Raw genomic sequence first — 19,740 nt, forward strand, 5'->3', positions numbered from 1 at the left:
CCGCGCCCTGACTTCTGGCGCGGTCTACTCGGCGAGCCTGGTGGCAAACCGTGACACGGCCGCTGCAACCTTTCTCCACTTTTTCCACACGCTCGCCTGAACTAACCAATCTGGACAGGCGGGTAACAAACGGATCGGCGAGGGACAGGGCTGTGGGGGGATCGATTTGTGCTGGGAAGCGTTCGACGATCGACGAAGCATCTGGCGCCTGCCTGGAAAGGAGCAGTGGGTTGGGCGGGGGAAATATTATTAGTTATCTATTGCATATTTATCGTCCAGTGGATACTCCCAGTGCGGCTGTTGCGGCGGTATGAGCTATGTGGTCCCGGCGGGGGGGCTGTAGAAACAAGTCTCATCTCCATTGCTTCGATGCGCTCGCGGAGAGCCCGCTCGTCGGAGGAATTGCTGACGCTCATGATTGACGAGATATGGGAAGGGATACGCCTTCTACTTACTCTCCTTCCAAGGGGACACCGCATGCCTTGCTGCGTTAAAATATGCTCTAATGGTTAGACCGAACCTCCTCTGTGGTGGTGAGCAGGGAAAGCAGAGAAACAAAAACAAATGGGTATTTGAAAATCGCTCGACGGAAGTGGACGTTGCAGCGGGGTTGAAGCTGTGCGGATGTAAAGCGAATGACCCTTCGTGTTGGCAAGCGCAGTTAACGATGCATCAGCGAACAGTTTTATGTCGTGTAAGTGCATTTGAACATGATGTTCTCAACTAGTTTGAAACAGATTGAACAAATATCATTATTTTGGATAAAATTTAACGAAAAAATCCAACATTGGTAAACGGTGGCAAAATTAAGCAAATTTTCTTACGAATCACGAAGCACTCAACTAGCTTTTAAAGCATTTGTTTTTTTTTTTTATCACTCAAGTTTAACTTGCCATTCCTCGGGCACTATCGCTTCACTGTAATGAAAGGAAACTGGTTCGCTTGCCACTTGACATCGTGTCAATTCGCGCCATATCAATAACTTTCATTTTTATGCATTCTTCTACCAACGAACGACCGACACACCGATGGAGAGATGGTACCATAAATCCATTTGCCAACGTTTGCAAAGCATATACACGGTGAAAACGGCCACATCGCTCGCAAAGTGTGTGTGTGACAGGTTATAAACGCGTGCGCGCTCAGCGATAGTGAAGAATAACTTATGCGATCCATCAACGTTGTCAGCCATCGCGTCGAGCCATGTCCAACAGAGCCAGGTATTTGACTGACTGACTGACAAGAGGCATGCTGCTGGCAGCACGGGACAGCTGAGTTTGGCTGGCCGTACGGGACGGCAAGGCTGCGGCCGCAACCTCGCAACCTAGTACTATTTCATCGGTACGGTTTTCCAACGGTGAAGGGGACGGAGAAGATCTATCGTGTTTAAGAAGTTGTTTTTCTGTTGTTTTGTCGTTCCAATTTTGCCCATTCAGTGTTGCCATGCTTATGAGAGCCGTACCACAGTGCCAAAACGTAAGGTCGCTGCCGTAAATTTGCTTGCCGCGAACCCCATGCCCGTTTGTTCTTTGTACGCGAAAATGCCATGTGCTGCTCGAGCCGGCGACGAAGGACACAATCGTTCGTAGCTTACAGTGAAGGTATTATGCGCTCTGGTACCAGCGATGTGTGTCGCCCGTGCAACAGTCGAGTTTCACTTTCCGGACGGTGTGAAGTATGCAATTGACGCGCTGCTGGGGTTTTACAGGAACAAAAGGCTAAACTTCGCTTCAAATGAAACAGCAATTGAGCTAAAGTTTCACGCGTGATCGCGTGTGTTTGGTTAAGCAAAAGCTGGCCGGCGTGCAAACGGACTAAGCAGAGAACACACCTAATATCATCTCCAACAACACCCTTTTTGCTCATCGCGTTTACATCGCGCTGTGCTGCTAATTGAGCGACGCTCACAGGTTTGTGATTCATGGTGGGTTTTTTTTTTTCGTTTGCTTTGCTATTCTCTGGAGCTCTGCCACCACCGCCTCCTCGTGTTGTCGTGACCGATTTTCGAAGGCAGAGAAATCAACTGATCAAGCACACAAGATTGTGCACCACGTTGCGTGCAGCAGCAAATCACACTTTTATGAATGAAGTGTTTAGAAGCTGGTATTGTTGTGTGGTGTGATGGTTGCAGCTGTTGCTAGGTGTGCTGTTAGCTCCCCCTCCCTATCGAGCGCGCAAACGGGAGGAGACTGGTTTGCTACTGCGGAAATTTCATTCATTTTGCTATGGCTTAAACATGGAAATTTGCCTTATGAGGAAGCGTTGTGTGTGTCTTTTTCTGTTTTAATTTCTCAGCAGGGTGACGGAAGCGCAGTTTTAACCTTTTTTTTTTGCAACCGATCGCTAATTGCTGTGCGATTAATTCTATCAATGGAATGTGCACGACTTACCTTACCCCCGGATGCTTCACATTGTGTTTTGAAAATGACGGCATTTTATATGAAGAGATTCGTCATTCCTTCCAGGCTATTTGTAATTCAATGTTGTCTATGGTCAATATTTAATAAATTCCTGCTTTTATGTCTTTTTGGTGGATTTTAAATGTTGATAATTGACATTTCGTTTGGAAAGCTTCGCAAAAACCTTTTCTATGAAGCTCTGATTGATGGATTGTATTGAATTTATCAAATTTTAACTGGCTGACACCTAGGAAGTTGAAACCAAATGCTTGTTTCAATTTATTAAAAATGCACGAATAAATGACATTACAAAAAAACATAAAAATAGTTCCTAAAAACAAAAATACATACAACTAAAACACCATAAAACTAGTCCAATTTCACATGAAGCTAGAACTTTAACCGTTTTCAAGCCTAAATTAAGGTACTTATGGTTGAATAATGTACAAAAGCAGCTCAACATTGTTTATTTGGGCTCGAAAACGATGTAAAATGATTATCTATCTAAGCTATCATAAATATTGCACAACATTCAGTTAATCCACTCAACCTACGCAAGGTTATTTCCCGCTTGTCGCTCATGGATTTTTCGCGTGTTCAAAACGAAACTTCCCCTCTATGAAGCGCAAAACCAGTTCCGCCAAATTCTCTTCCATGTTTGCGAGGGCGACATTTAGAACACCGTTCTCTGCAAAAGACGGGTTGCGTTGGGATTTCCAACGCATCGCAAACGCGATTTGGCATTGCAGGTGAGAGAAAAAAAAACCGCTCAAAAAACTACATGGCGATATTCCGGTGACGTCACAATTATTATATTCACTGCAGCAGCATTACAGATAAGGGTAGTTAATGTACCAGCAAGCTAGCTGCGAACTGCACCGTGCGACTGTGGTTTGCGGTTCAAGTGCATCGTGGACGACAACGACGACGGCGCTGATGCAGCAGCAACGATAACCGATACCACCGTTGACAGGTTGATAAATTTATCCACCTCGCAATAGGCCCATTACGCAACTGCTGGCCTGTGCCCGCACCTGCACCATTGTGCCACCTTGGTTGGTGGAGGTTGGTCCCCCGTTGGTGGCTTCCACCAGCGGCTGGGCAATCGGCGTTTAGCCCAGTGGTGGTCAGCTGACGCGACCGGTGCGGTGCGCGATTTTGTTATGTTGCTGTGCGCCGTTGCCTATTTTTGTTTCGTTATTTGCTTATATTTAGTGCGAATCACGATCCGCGTGTTGCCCGGCGTGCCACGGCGTGTACGACCGTTCATGTGTAGAAATTCAATTTCTTCCAACAAATGCTCTTTACCAATGTCCCCCTTTGGGCGTAAGGCGATGGCGACAAATCGACAAAAGTTCGCCGACACAAATCAAAAGTCGGTGGCGTGTCAGGCGGCGCCAAGATTATTACACCGAGCGCGCGCGCTATGCAGTGAGCCTTTGCTCTGGACAGATCAGAGTTTTGGGCAGATTGTCCGGCGGGATTTATGACGCGCTGGTAACAATCCACAACGGTGAAACAGAGCTCACACTTGATGATGGTATGCCAATGGTGAAAACATGCCACGCTGTGGGAGCTGCGTGCATTGTGTTTAGCCCAATGTCGACACTTCAATGTTTCGATTGTATATTTGTTGTTCGCGCTCCGTTTTTGTGTTGCACAATCTGAAACAATTTTGCCAATTGTTGCACCCAGCTACCGTTCGATTCGAGTCCCATTCGCCGCTGCCAAACGATAAGCCAACCCGGCAAATGGGTTTATAATGAGCACAGCCACAGCAGCTACTGCGCCCCTCGCTGACTGATGGCGGTGTCTATGGCGTGAAAGTGGCGGCGCAGGCGGCTCGTCACCACCGCCGCCGCCGTGTTGTTTGTGCAGATAATAATGGTGCCACACACACGCACAGTAATTGTAAATGTCATTCTTTCTGTTTGTGCCGCAGAAGCAACCACACAATCGCAGGCTTCGGAATTGCTGCCAGGTAATTTCTCGGCTCGCAGATCGAACCCGCAACAAAAGCACCCCCCAAATCACTTTCACCATTAGTGTGTGTGTGAACTTTATGTGGGTCGAAAGATGACACCCTTTTCCGAGCCCTTTTGACGCCCCATTCACAGCCGTGTGGTAAAACGTAGGCAAATAACAACAACAATTCCATCTCAACATCGCTGTGGCACGGGGAAAAACTTTGTTTATCCTTCACCTTCTTAATGCTAACTTCCTTCCGGCGGACCGACACACGGGGGCTCGGGAAACGGTCGATCGCTCACGCGAACCCGGACCTTCTAAACCACACACACAAGATCTCTGCGCTCATCGCGAATGACAGCCGTAATCATCGTTCGGGGCGCAAAGCTTACGCGCGTGTTTCTTTCGATTCCTCGAACCGTGTGACAGGCAGGGCGTATTTCCCCAACACACGAGAAATTAGTTCATCGCCTTCTCCTCGCGGTGCCCTCGGGTCGGATGGAGGGGAGAGACGAAAAAAATGCGCCCCTCTAGTTGCCTCCTCTCCCGTGCATTTCTCCTGCATATCTTACCGGCGCCATCTCTTCGCGCGCCGGGCGCCGACGACGGCCCTGGAAATCCATCTGTCTCGCTCACCGTTCAATAAACTAACCACCCCATCGGCCATGCGTGGGGAGCGTCAAATAACAGCATCATCGGGTGGTTAGCATCATCAAAAAAACAAAAAAAAAAAACAGTCAGAGAATCGCCACGAGGTCGCGCCACTCTACGAGGAAGGAACTAGCTGTGAAGCGGAGGGAGAGAGGTTTATGTGCGGGATTCCATATCATTTGCAGCAAAATTACGATCCCCCCTTTCTCTGCCCCTGTCCTGTTTGTCTCCTCGTGCGTGTGGTAGCAACCTTCGGGAAACGCCCCGCACTCCTCTCTGTCCAGCTGTGTTTTTTTTTCTTTCATTCGTTCAACTATTGCTTCATTCGATGTGGGCTGGCGCCAGGCGCTTTCACGTGGTGCGACCGTCCTTGCAGCGAAGGAATTCTTCGAGAGAAATTATTAGCGTCATTCCTTCCCCCACCCACCCGGCCGCTCTGACCGATGGACCCGAGGGAACGCGCCAATAATATGTGGTCAAGTAGCACTGCAACATGTTTTTTGTTGTTTTGTTTCGTTCCTCTTCTGGCGCCCTTCTCGAGGACGGAAGCGGTTGCGAATTGATTCGTTTGGATTGATTATTCATTAATTGGAAATGGGGGAGGGGAAAGGTGGGTAGAGTTTTTCAACCAGCCAGCCTAGATTGTGTTCTTCGCGAATTAAAGAAAAATATTTATCACATTTTCTGCTATCAAACCTTCATGGTGAACATAAAAGACTTAAAGCGACGAACGTCGTTTTTTTTCTTTTATGAAGATTAATCTGTGTTTTTTTTTTTTTCATTGATTCATAGAAGTAGCAATTGCATCCAAAAATTTCACCCATAAACAAGAAAGAGATTTCCAAGCATGTTTTATTATTTTTTTCCAAACAATATCCTGTTGAAACGGTCATCAACGAAACGGAAGACTTTAAGCGACGAACCTCATCATTCTAGCACGCGTTTTTTGCGCATTTTTTTTCGCCCTCGCTCGCTTCCTTAAATGTGGAAGAAAAACAGTGTCCAATCGCCGCGTTAGGACGAGATTTATTTCGTTGCGCATTAACCTCATTTCCGTGCGCCAGTGCGATCGGAATGTGAAGATGCGTTCCGCTGCCAGCCCCATATCAGGGCAGGCAGGCAGGCACCACACCGTCAGGCCATGATGATGATAACATGATCTTCTCTCCGGGCACTCGGGCCGATGCCAGCACCTTCGATGGCCTATTTTCTGTCGCTTCGGTCGCACACAATCTCGTGTCTTTCTTCTTTGCCTGCTCGGCGGCGGTCGCTTGTGGCCGGTACCGATGCCGTGCTGGACCGATTAGTGTTTTGATTTCGCCCGCCAGCACTACTATATTGGCCACGATTGTGCAATTCTGTCAGCTTTACCAGATACGCGAGCGAGCGTGCAAAAAAATAAATAAATAAAAACAGACACACACGCGAAGTAGCAAAGCGCCAAACGATCGCGGTCGGACTGCTCAGTCCCACTATGTTTCGAATGTGGATGCATAAACGCAATATAACGCTAACGGTGCTTTTGCCTCCATCTTGCTCCGGCTCAAATGACAGTAGCAGTAGCAGCAGTATCATCGTCCCACAGAAGTCACAGAACAGGCCTGCGCTCTGATCATGATACCCACGATAGGGGAGCGAGAACTCCTTTCGCCCGGGCCAGTAGTGATGTGCGTAATTGTCGTGCAATTACAGTTGGTCGCGATAAACAAATCAACTGGGATGAGGCGTCGGCAGGGCACACACGCACGGGCGCATACGAATGGTCCGCGGAGGGAAGCATCATGTCCGTCCTTCCGAACGGCAATTCAGCGCGACAGAAATCAAATTACATTACTTAACACAGTCACAACAAATGGTCGTTCCCGCTCTCGATGCTCGCGACACGCGAACTGCCATTTGCTATTTTTAGCAGGCCACACGACTTGTTTTGCTTGCTTCCTTCTGGCGACGGCCCTGCCACACACACACACACACCTTACCCTTGCCAACTGCTCTGCTTTACATGCTTTGCTGTGGCGATCGCAAAAAGACATCGCTCAAAAACAACAAGCCCGCCCGTGTGTGTTGAACTCCTCTCTGCCGTGCTGTTGTGTTGTGGGCATCCGTGTTTCATCTCGCGCAGTTGTCATATAACTTTCTTCCTGCCCCGAGGGCGCGCACACGATCGTGGCGGCATTTCTGCCTTTAGCGCAGGGCAAGTTTGCGCGCGCCGGCCACGATCGCGATCTTAATCGCGCCATCGGTTCGCATTTCCTTTGCGACATTTCTTCGTGCCGCTTGGGGTTGGTTTTTTATTTCATGTTTGCGCTATTTCGCACCTGCTACAAAGTTGTGGTGGGATGGATTGGCAAAGGCAGAAACGGATGCTCGCTTAAATGGAGGCTGGGAGATTTTTTTTTTTTTACGTACGATAGGGTTGGCCACCGGTTAGTAACTGTGTCTCTCTTTTGGCGATGTAAAACATTTCAGATTCTGCTTGCAAGCACGAAACATGTTTTGCACGGCGTGGTGGGGCTGCAATGAGACTGAATCTGGCTGACAAACCAGGCCGCACCGGGTCGCAGGCCCCAAAACTGTCGACCGGAAGCGCGCAGTAGTCGTCAGAAGTTTGCTTGTTCAGCGATACAGCATTTTCTGATCGCGATCGGGGGTTTTTTTGCGGGAAAAAGTAGTAAAGGCTCGGTTGCGGTGTATGGAGGCTCTGGCGCGAAGACAGAGACGGATGAAGAAAAGTGAACGTAACCTAGTTTCGTACGAAAATGTGGAGAGTGTGGTGTGTCGTCCGCCTGGTGGCGTATAGTGGTGGCTTGTTTTTTCTCTTCCACCCTTTTTTTGCTTCTAACTTTTGATTTCCATCCCTAAAACACACACACACACACATATATTGGCGACATCAGTGTGTGTATTAATCGAACGTCCAACAGTCCAATCGTTCGTTTGACAGTTGTGTGAGGTGTTCTTGCCCGAAACACGCGAAGAGAAACACTGCTCTGCTCACGCGGTGCGCGTGAAAAGAGCCATTAGTGCGGCACAACGCGTGAAGAGTAGCGTAATAACATTGGTAAACATGTGCTTCTCCTGTCGGGTTGAGTGCTGTTAATATGCTTTGGAGATTTGTTTGAGTGAAAACTTCTCGTTTACCTTTCTAATCACGGGAAGACGCCTTAAGCTTAGGAATTTGTGTAGAACAGAAAAGTGACAAGAAATAAAAACCAGTTGGCTTCGTTTTATATCAAGTTAATTTATTTAAACAGGGTTAGCCATTATGATAATCTCTTCTTTTGTATAAGTTTCGCAGTTTATTTAATATAAAGCAATTAGAGGGGCTTAGCTTTACTTAATAATTTAGCTACGATTTATTAAATCGATTCACTCTAAATGGCTTAGAACTAACGATTTTTGTGCCGTTCAAAATTTTGCAGTGTTCAAATCGACCAAAGGTGTTCTTTTTGTACGACTCAAATAATACTCCGTTTCTAAAGAAAAATGCAGGAAACTAGATATGTTTTTAATTTTTTAAACATAATAATTTAAAATACAATATAGAAACCCTTAATTGAAAAGATCTCTAATGCACAAATGAAAAGTTTGCAATGTTTCGCCGATAAAAGCTTAAACAGATTTCTTCGCATCTTCGACAGCCATTGACAGCGAACGGCTACAGTCGTTCCGTGTTCATCTGAGTTTAAAGAAATCATAAATTTATTCTGCAATCGGTCAGATCGGCCAGACAACTTTCTTTCCCGGCGAGCATTTCTATGGTCGATAAATCTGACCATTTTCTATCGGCCATTCTTCGCCTAATCGCGATCCTACCTCCAAAGCAAGCAGCATGATTATGTACCGTTTTTCACTCGTTACCCGGGCCAACATAAAGGAGCATTTATTTTCAATTCGTATCATTTGATCGTATCTTCTGTATATGTGTGTGTGTGTTCATTGTATGTCTATTGGTTTTTTAACTTGCCCATGCCTCTCTACCTTCGATTGATGTCAGTATTGTCGATTGTCCGCCGGGTGTCATAAAGTGGGTAAAGGGAATAGGCACATCACTCGGGAGCAGCACAGTAGGGACGGCCACAGGGAAGTGTTTGTGTTGCTTTTTATGCGGGAGATACAGCATAGATTGCTGTACAAGCGGCATCAATCCTTTGGGATTGATTCTGATTCCCCCCTGTCAAACGCATCACTGTTATTAGCAGGCAGACTCTCTCTCTTGCGTGCGGTGATGAAGTGCTTTAACATTTAAAGAGCTCACCAAGACAGATGTTCAGCACGGGCGCCAAACGAACAGGCCAACTCCCCTGGCGCCAGACATTGATCGAGGTGTTTGCTACTTGTGGGACGAATTTGAGGTCATACGAACGGACGAGACACCACACCTCTTTTTCCAATCAAACGCGATTCCAAATTTCAAAACCTGCTCCCAGGGAGGAAGGGGGTAGGGATGAGAAACTGCTACCGTTCTATGTAGCGCTTCACAAACAAACCAAACCAAAACATTGGCAACCTTGACTCTTCAGGGGAAGTGGGTAGCACCAAAATCGTGCGAATTAAATTCATCCAAACTCGATCAACTCGATGCCAAAGTCGCGAGACACGAATCAACAGTCAAGAGGTTTTGGATGCAATAGATTCCTTCCCTCTATTTTTCTCACACTTCATCCACCCTGTCCCGTGCCTTTGTAACGATCGTGATCTTATTTTTGCGTGGCAGCCTGTGTGTGCGAAACATTACACTTACTCCGCGGATGCATCTCGCCGATTGCATTGCGCGCATCTCGTGCATATTTTTCGCCAATTATCGAGCGCACATGCTGCTGCAGCAACGGAATTGATAGTGATTAGAATCGACCAAGCTCCCTGTTGACGCGGTGTTGGAGGGACGGAAAACGAGTACGGATGGAGTGAAGTGTAGGGTTCGTTTGTTTGTTGCGAGATTATTTTTCCCATCGACGAATTGCGATTGAATTGAACGGACACAAAGCAGCAGCAGCAACAGCAGCAGTAAAGGATGAGTTCGAAACACTGGCACGACGCTCAATCCAATTATGACTCTGCTCGTCCGTCGTCAGCCCATTCTCACAGGCCCCAGCTGGCGGCAAAACGTGGTTGAAAATGTGACTTTTGATGTGCAATTACTATTGGGCGTACGATCGTTTCGGTGCATCTTCCGCCGCCCTGGAAGGCTGCTCCTGCGTCCGGTGGTCGTTAGATTGTTTTTTGTTTTGTTTTTTTTTCGATTCGCTCGTGAGCCTATTAGCTCTATCCGTGTAGCCTTTTTTGCAGCCCGATCAAGACGTTCTAATGACAGGGTAGGCGCTTGAATTGATTGATTTAACTTCATCGCTTCATCCCCGTGCACGCGAATGCAGCTCATTCTTCCTGCGTCACTAGAAATCGGGATGGGCAAAATAAGATTGCGTGGTTTGGCTTTTTTTGTGCACATAATTGCCTTCTCTTTTTTAATGATCTTGGTGCAATCTAGATAAACGCGACTACGTGTAATAAATACTGCGAATTGAAATTAATACCACTCAACAGTTTGATTTACCCCTTTTTAAAATATCATTACAATAAAGCGAGCTTTTAACGCATTTACTACGCTAAAAAAGGCCATTTGTCGATTACTTTTACACTATTTACACATTGCCTGTGGGGTGGTGTTAATTTACATCCTTTTCCGAAAGGACACACACACACACACACACACGATCCATTAGCGACCGTTGCCGATTAACGACTCATACTCCCTTGACGAGCATGAAGCAGCCATTCGCGCAAGCTAATTTACCCTCCCACGGAACGGCACGTTTAATATTTCGATTTCCTCGCCGCATGATGGACCGACCTCCTCGTGGCCGGACGTGTGTGATGCAATTATGTGTGTGCAGCATTTGTGTGTTTTGCAGAAAAAAAAAAGAACAGTGGAGAAACATTTATTTCCTCTTCATTGTCGTGCGCCGGTGGTGCCCTCTGCTTACCATCCGCACTAATGCGAATCTTTAACACATCTCCGCGTCCCGTGCATCATCATCATCAACATCGTCATAATCGCACAATAAAACATTCAGCAGACGGGGGAGCGGAAGGTCAGAGAAGAGAACACAAACACATGGCGGTCGCGCGGTTCTCAGTGACACATTGCGGAGGAGAAGCCCCGTACACACACAGTCGGTGGTGACACATGGGCAAAGCGCGTTTTGTAACCTCCCCGACCGAGCGGATGGAAGGAAACAAGCCCATCACAACCCCATTACGCATATCGGCCACGTGGCGACGACTGATATGCAAAAAGCAACAATGGAGGTGTGGTGGAAGGGGTTGAAGCGGGGGTTGGTGCAGTTCTGTGCGACAACTGCTGCTGCAGCGATGGAAAACGAGGTCAACGCACAATGCTCTTTTACGGCTTGCCTAGGTCATCGCCACCCTCGTTGTTGGCTGTCAAAATAATTCATAATTTTTATTGGCGGATCCAGTTGGGGGAAAAGTAGGGATGGAAAAGTCAGTGCTTTGTTTCACGCATCGTTGAAATTCTTTCCAGTGCTTTAACCCTGCTCGAAGCGATTTGAAAAAAAAACACACACACACACGAAAATAGATAAAACAGTAATGCATTTGTTTTTACGGGTTCAACCCTCATCTACAAAAAGTGGAGAAACAACAAAACACAAAACTATGCCAAACAGTGTGCAATTGCACTTCAAACAATCTACCACCCCACTCCCCCATTCACTCTGTTGCTTTATGGCCCAGTTGGAACTCGGCTGCGCCCCCTGTCTCTCTCTGTCCCCTGTTTTCAGTTACCCTTATCGGTGCATTTGGCATTGGCCACTGTGACGTGCGAAAACCTCCGATTGGCACCATAGCTCCAATGTACACGTGCGTGCGTGTCTGCTTTTTGGCACATCCACCTGCTAGACGGGGAGGGGAAGATGGGGGATTATGGTGCATTGGTTGGCCACATCGACCTGCAAATTCAGCAGCAGCAGCAGCAGCATTGTTGGGGAGGAATTATGACGCCAATAGGTCGCCACTACCACCCATTCGTTTGCACTGTCGTATTGTCTGTTGGGTTGGGTTTATTTCGCTCCCAAATAAATGCTTTCTTTTGGAGTGCATAATGCAGTGTGTGTTCTTCTGTTGTTCTGTTGCTCCTCGGGTCGAATTAGAGTCCGCTGCACAAGCTGGGTTTGTCCGCAATAAAGTGGCCAATTATATGGGCTCACACTTTATCGCGGTGAGTTTATCGGGGCGGTCGTGTAATGAGCACATAAGTTTTCCGTTTTTGGTCAAATGCCAGACGATTGTGTGAGAAAGTGTCTACCGTGCATTTGTGAAGGAGACATTTATAGTTGTGTTTTAGCTGTTCATGTTCATCTTTTGCGCTTTGCCTTTGTTCTATCGTGGAGTAGCTTAGTTTAATTTAGTTTTTTTTTTTCATTATATTGTTTTAGTTTTATTTAAAATATCATGAATTGGTTCATTCTTTTCGATTCATTGGTTTCGTTTCATAAGTTTCTGATCAATCTTAACTTATCTTTACATCCTTTCTTGTTGATTTAATTAATTCTACTAAATTTTTGTATTTAGAAGAACTTTCTCGCTTCTTCGTTTAATTTTCATGCATTTGTAAAGGATATATTGTTGTAACTGTTCATGTAAATCTCTTGCTATTTGTCTTTTTTCCATCGTAGAATAGCTCAATTTGGTTTAGTGTTTTATCTTTTTTTTTTGTTGGATGGTATCGGCTTTGTTTTATTCAAAAAAGCATTTTTTTGTTTCATTTGTTTTGTTTTATTCAAATTTTTGTTTTATTTTATTTTGTTTTTTTTTTTTCAAACCTAAGCCATCTTTACATTCTTTTTGCTTATTATATTTATTATACTATTTTTAGTTTTACTTCTTAATCGTAACATAGACAAATACAATAATGATTCTATCCATCTAAGGATAGTTATTTTAAATCTCTCAATTAGTGGAAAAGCTCCTTTCAACTCTGTATCGTGAACTTAATATAAATATGACTTCATAACTGTAAAAATAACATCCTATATGAAGCCATTTTTTCATCATCTTTTTTTGCAAAACAATATTTTTCTAACTGCGCAACTAATGGTCATTTGTCTTTAGCGGTGCTGGTGATCTCACACTTCCGGCACACACGGAACACCGGTAGGCCTGATGACGGCGGCGCCGGGTTAAGCCTACACCGCCCGCCAACCGTGATTAGTCTCATTTTCAAATGCACGATCCCTTTTTTTCTGCGTGAACTGCGTGTGTCTATACATGCTTTATTTATACCGTCATCGTTTGCCTGCCCAAAAGTGCAAATTAACTCCGAGTTGGTGCCGCTGGGCCGATGTAAGAGGCTTTTTTTATTAGGGTATTGTGGATTACTCAACGCCCAGCGTATAAATTGCATGTAATTTGTTTTTTGCGTCTCTAGTTCGTCCGTTCAATTGATCGCACGCCATTCAATCTGTGTTTGTATTAGCAGTGTGTGCTGTTTAATAATGTGCGAATTTTGCCTGCCCTCAACTGTGCCAAACAAATGCCAAACGGCAGCAGTACAAGCAGGGAGGTCTATTAATCATTTGCGTATTGCTTTCGGACGGACAAAGAGATTTTGATAATGAAATAAGTCGTTTAATGTCTCACTGCTTGCTCTCCAGTTCGGAAAGCATTTCACCACATTACGCAAAGCTCAACCTTGCATTAGATTTAGATTTGCAATAGAGGAATCAGAAAGCTTCAAACAAAATTCTTTCCATACTCAGTAACATCTCACAATTCCCACTGCTGAAAATCCCGGAAAGAACTACGCCACACCTTAGCCACGATAATTCAATTAAACGGAATGATCTTCACAATTCTTCGTTAATCGCTTCATCATTGCTACTGTTTTCGTCCGTCCGCCGGTTGATTTCTCTTTCGATCGCGCCATCACGGTCCGGGTTGAGTCTTTCCGCGTTGCTGTGTTTGGATTTACACAGGCTTCTTTTTTTTTGCCACACGAATACCTTCCTTCAATGAGCTTCAGACTGTTCCTATTCGTGTTGGGCTTCCAGCATTTACAGCAAATTCTTCCCAACAGTTGCGTCAAGACACGGATGCAAAGAGCATTCACACACCCGTCGACAGCGAAAATCAAACAACGCACGGAATCGCACCAGAATAGATCGGATGAGTCTTAAGAATTGAGCAACTGAGCAATTTGAAATTAAGGCTTTGCCTTTACAGGGTTTCCCACGATTTATTGGTTGGTTCCCATCAATTTTTGGTGGGTTCCCATGTTTGTTTGGTGCGTTCCCACGGTTTTTTGGTCGTTTCCCAGAATTTGTTGGTGCAATTGTATTGATATCCAATCGGAAAATACCAATAAATTATGGGAACGAACCAAAAATCTATGGGATACGACCAAAAAATCGTGGGAACGCACCAAAAAATCATGGGAACTGACCAATAAATCGTGGGAAACCCTGTAACACAACCGCCACAGAGGCAGAGATGATGAGCTGCCACGCTGATCTCAGCGAAAATTATTTCGCCTCGATGATGTAATGATTGTGGTATGTTGAAGAAATTAAATATCAAAATATTGATGATGCAAAGCAACATTTTGAAGCTCCGTTTGCACCGCCATTGTTGCTTCTGTGGGGGTGTGTGTATTTATGCTTTTTTACTTACATTGTTTGCTTTACTTCTCCACAGCCTCATAAACAACGCTGTTACGTAATTCCAGCAATAAAAGCGAACTTCTAAGCTGGAAAATCCCTCCAACAGAAACGTGTGGCATTTTCCAGAAATTCTATACATGTTTGTACCCTCATTTTAACGACCATCGTTCTTGTTTTTCGCTGTTGTTTTGCCTTTTCAATAGTGGCACAAACACCGACATTAAAAATAAAGATCAGCGCCACTGTACATCACTCACCCTATCTGCGATCTGTCTGCTTTTGTCTGGTGACTGTTCTGGAAAATGGTGGAAAGTTTTCACGCCCTATCAGCCGATCGTCGTCACCTCCCCGGTTAGGGAGGCGACATTTCATTGTCGGCGGATGCACGATGGTGGTTGGTTTGAAAAATTTCCACTTGTAAGCTATTTTTAGCCTCACATTTGCACAATTTCACGCTCTCGGGGTTGCAATGTTGTAATTTCCAAGCTAAGCCTGATAAGCCGTGCATAAATGTAAATTAATGGCAATTTACAGGTACCACGCGCGCGTGTGTGTGTGTGTGATGATTTTGATCAAACTCCTCCTCTTTGTCATGTGTCTCTAATTCAATAAGGGAAAATCGCAAAGATCTCTTTCTATTTTGTGCTGTCTGGTGTGTCTGTGCTCTCTTCCGAACAAAGCAACTGACGATAACAAAAAGATGTGTCTGTCACAATTCGCTAAGCTGCCAAAGTGCTTCCAATTACCGTACACAATTACGTACCGTTTTCGTGTTTAACACACCTTTTTACGCGTTCATTTAGACTAGTTTTTTTTTTCTCATTTTTATTGCTTAATGCAAATAAGCTCCAGACACTTCAACGTTAACGTGTGTGGTTTATTGCTCTTTGGGTTTGTTTTTTTTTTCTTACAATCAATTTTTGTTTTGGCGCCAACCAACCAAACCAGCAGCATTACATTCAACAACTGAGGGCATATAATTACCAGTAAACACACACATACATAGTGCAGTATAGAGTGGCTGAACACAATCTGACAAACAAATAATTGTCCCATGAGTTGTGAGTTTCGTCTCGCTGTCTATCAGCCATATGATGGCAGCAGCACGAAACAAAACAATAAATTAAATAAACAGCAGCAGCGCACAGGGCTCGCCGTCTCGTGCGGAATCATCATCGACAAGGCGCAACTGTGTAGAAGTAACCCTCTTTTTTTTGCTAATTGCGTGCATTTTATCGTGTGTGCGAATTTTTGTGCTTTATCATACAGTCACGAACTTGGAACCTGAACAGGTCTGAGCAGGGTCTGATTGATGCGTAAATTGAGCCCCGTACATAGTTACTGTTGTCTCAAAGCTTGCTGCTAGAGAGACGATAGAGAGAGGAGGGTTCACAATTTGTCTGCGCCACACATCGTGTGCTGCATCGAAAGATATTAATTGCATCGAACGGATGTGGATGGCACCGAGCGTCTCGCGGTCGTGGCAAATTAATTCGCTTATTTCGAATAATTTAGCAATGGATTTAGCTTATCTTTTGTAGATGTCCAGATAAATTGTGTGCAAAACAATTACTCTTTTGCCGGCAAGTGCCGACAAGCGCTGGCAAGATTAAAGCTCGGTTACACGCTTGTTGCTTATTCGAGCATGTACATCATTGATTATTATTTATGCCAATGATGATCTTGTACCCATGGAAACAGTGTGCTTTCATCCTGTTCGGGCTTGGGTTTTATGTAAGCCTGCACAGGGTTTACAGTGATTCTACTCGCACGCCACCGGATGATGATGATACACTTAGCCGCGGCGGGGCTTTGATACTGTTGCACCACCACCACCACTTCATCGCTCTGCTACATCTCTCTCCCCGCCGCAAAACAGGCTGATTTAATGTGGCGTTATTTTTAACCTGCACTTTGTGTCGATAATTGATCCCCTCGGCACAAACTACATCAGTTGCCGCAATGCGTGAGAAACACACATGATGCACGCGTGATCATCTCACCGAAACCTGTGGGGCGCACTGCTCGACAATTGCCAACGCAAACACTATCCACACTATCTTGTTGTACGCATAAATTTCCAGCCACCAACACTAGAAACTAGTTCCCAATTAGATGTGTAAGACACGAATGTGTCCCCTAACAACAACACCATCTATTTGTGGATGGCAAAGAAAAAAATGATGGTCCTTTTCGATCGGTGGAAAATTGCAAAACATTCCCCATTGTCACATTGTGCGGAGAGGAGCATCATCATCAACCGCTTTGGGTGGTTGTACTCCAATAGAAATTGTTTAATACATCGACAAGCCCCCCATGTCGAGAGCTTTCCAAAAACGCTTCATAGTGTTAAGAGCGGCAAGGTTCGGCGTAAGGGCCTGGAAGGCAAAACGCAGCTTATGTCACTCGTAAGGATGGGGACCATTTTGTCTCCACCTCACCCGGAGTTGCGTTGCGAAATGGGCAAAAATGCATCTGCCGCCCTGATGCCAATTAAGGGCGAGATAGGGTCGCGCTGCTGCTGCTGCTGCTGCGAGCCTTATCGTTGCGAATTATGCACACCCGGGCCCGCCGTATTTGTATGATTAGCTTTTTTTTAACCGTACCACAGAGATGCAGATTTGCCACCACCATCCTCATCACTGCCCCTGTATATGTCAAACGCTGATCGCCCATCCTGTGGTAAGAGAAGCAAAAAGGAGCAGAGCTGCGATGGAAGGCGCGGTACGGGAAATGTATCTAATACACACCCTGCCTGGCTGCCTGCCTGCAAGGGATGGGTAGTAGTGCTGGGTAATTATAGACTTTCTTCGTAACAAGCGGGTGGCGCGCGCGCGCTCACTCTCCCCTCGGCCCTTTGGGAGCGATTGGCGTGCTGTGATGGGAGAAATGGCCATCCTGCCAGCCCGCCCGTCAACCGCCGCCGTATAAGGGGTCTACCACACGTGGTCTAGATTGGCCACGTCCGCCTGCATGATAGTCACCTGTCCAAAATGGACAATTTCCAACGACACCCATGGGCAGCGGCTGCTGCCGGCCCTATGATGTTTCGGTTGCGTGTGGCAGGCGCTAATTAACTTTCCTCCGGGCCTTTCCTTCGGGGAGTTGTTGCGGTCGTTCATTCCAGCAAATGAAGTCCGGCAGTAGAGTAGTGTAGGTAGTGGTGGTGGTGGTGGTGGTTGCTGGGATGGCAACTGCAATCAAGCCCTCCTAACACCATCGGAATGTGTTGCCCTTTTTTTCGCGCGTGTTACAATTTTACCCTTTAATGTCGCTTTATGATTTCCTATGAATTTTACACCTTGTTTTTGTAATGCAATTAGGTTTTTTGTAATGAATGTTATTAGGTTAGAGGAAATATAAAGGAGAACACGTAGTGTTTGTCCGGCCTGTACTTGAGTATTGTTCAGTTATTTGGTGTTCCTATTCGATTGTCTGGGTCAATAAAAGGTTGAGCCTGTTCAAAATATACTCTTTTTCTGTAAACACACTGCCTTCGTGTCACACACAGTGCTTAATGGTATGCTCCAATCATTAAAATATCGACACAAGGTTCTCTAATGTGTATTTGTGGCGAAATTACTTTCAAACTCAATTGACTCCTCATATCTGCTGGGCAAAATTAACCTCAATATACTGAACTAGGACACTAAGACGCGATGGATTCTCAAGTATTAACATTTGGGAGAAGTCAGTAAAACTGTAATGATCCTTTTTTTGTGCATGGCCTATCCTATGTGTATTTTCATTTGAATCGTTCTATTGATTCTTTAAAAAAAAAACATGTTTTAGCTCTTTTTACTCAACTTAACTCCAATTATTGATTGGATAGTAAGTGATAGTTCAGAATAGTATAGGATAGATTTCAAGTTACTTGGGCCGCATAGGAGGCCATTCAGGTTGTTTCCAATACATAAATAAATAAATAAATAAATAAATAAATAAATAACAAAATTAATAAATAAATAAATAAATAAATAAATAAATAAATAAATAAATAAATAAATAAATAAATAAATCGCTTTTCACTTTATTCCTTCAATTCCTGGATCAAAAATGTATCTTGGTTGTGTTACTCACTATTTTAGGAATGATTACAGTCAATACACAAAGTTTATGTAAGGTTATGTTTGCTAAATTGACCTTAAATGTAATATACAAAAAAAATAGATTGAAACTACCAATTTCAGCTCGAAAAATCTAATGTGTGCAAAAATTCAACAATTTGTCTACACAAAATTCCACCGATAGAGCCATACTGTACTGAATAAAACTCTATTCACCACACCCCTTACGTCATTTTGCTAATCTGTTCGTTTACTTACTCCTTCTCTCTCGTTAGATGGTACTTCCGCAAGATCAAAAGAATAGAGGCGGAGAAGAAGCTGCTGCTACCGGAGAACGAACACGGCGCATTCTTGATCCGCGACTCGGAAAGCCGTCACAATGATTATTCCCTATCCGGTAAGTAAATCTTGAGGTTTCCTGCTCCTCCTTTTGATGGAGCAGCAGCAGGGATATTGACGGTTAATAATTGCTAATTCGCTTAATTCCTTTTCCATTTCCAGTGCGCGACGGCGATACGGTCAAGCACTACCGCATACGGCAGCTGGACGAGGGCGGCTTTTTCATCGCCCGAAGGACCACATTCCGCACGCTGCAGGAGCTGGTCGAGCACTACTCGAAGGATTCGGACGGGCTGTGCGTGAACCTCTGCAAACCGTGCGTACAGGTAAGGCGCAAGCGAAGTGTTACTCTTTTATTTTCCTTTCATCGGTTTCATGCAAGGAATTCGCTGTCCTTCTTCCCATGTGAGATGCTTCGAGAGTTTGCTTTTTTTTTCTTCTTTGTTTTCTATGTGAAATCGTTCCATCGGTCGCTTCTTATAATCGGTAGAACTTTTCTATTATTTCGCGCAAGATACTTTTGTTCCATATGGGTTGTGTGTTTGTGATGCTTTGGTCGTTTCTTGCGTTAGTTTTGTCGTTACGTTTTGTTGTGGACTTTGCTTTCAGTTTCGCTTTCCATGTTGGATGTGTTCT

General features: G+C 45.0%; 1 protein-coding gene across 6 annotated transcripts in view; it reads left to right on the forward strand.

The window, feature by feature from the left end:
* The window catches only part of LOC120898750 (tyrosine-protein kinase Src42A), an 89,723-nt gene that overhangs the window by 60,479 nt on the left and 9,504 nt on the right, over positions 1–19,740 (forward strand). For all 6 annotated transcript variants that reach the window (XM_040305075.1, XM_040305065.1, XM_040305054.1 and 3 more), the window contains 2 exons: positions 19,041–19,162; positions 19,267–19,430. In XM_040305075.1, the coding sequence (XP_040161009.1) occupies positions 19,041–19,162; positions 19,267–19,430 (286 nt within the window). The remainder of the gene's footprint in view (positions 1–19,040; positions 19,163–19,266; positions 19,431–19,740) is intronic.

The sequence above is a fragment of the Anopheles arabiensis genome, chromosome 2, assembly GCF_016920715.1.
Source record: "Anopheles arabiensis isolate DONGOLA chromosome 2, AaraD3, whole genome shotgun sequence".
NCBI lineage: Eukaryota > Metazoa > Arthropoda > Insecta > Diptera > Culicidae > Anopheles > Anopheles arabiensis.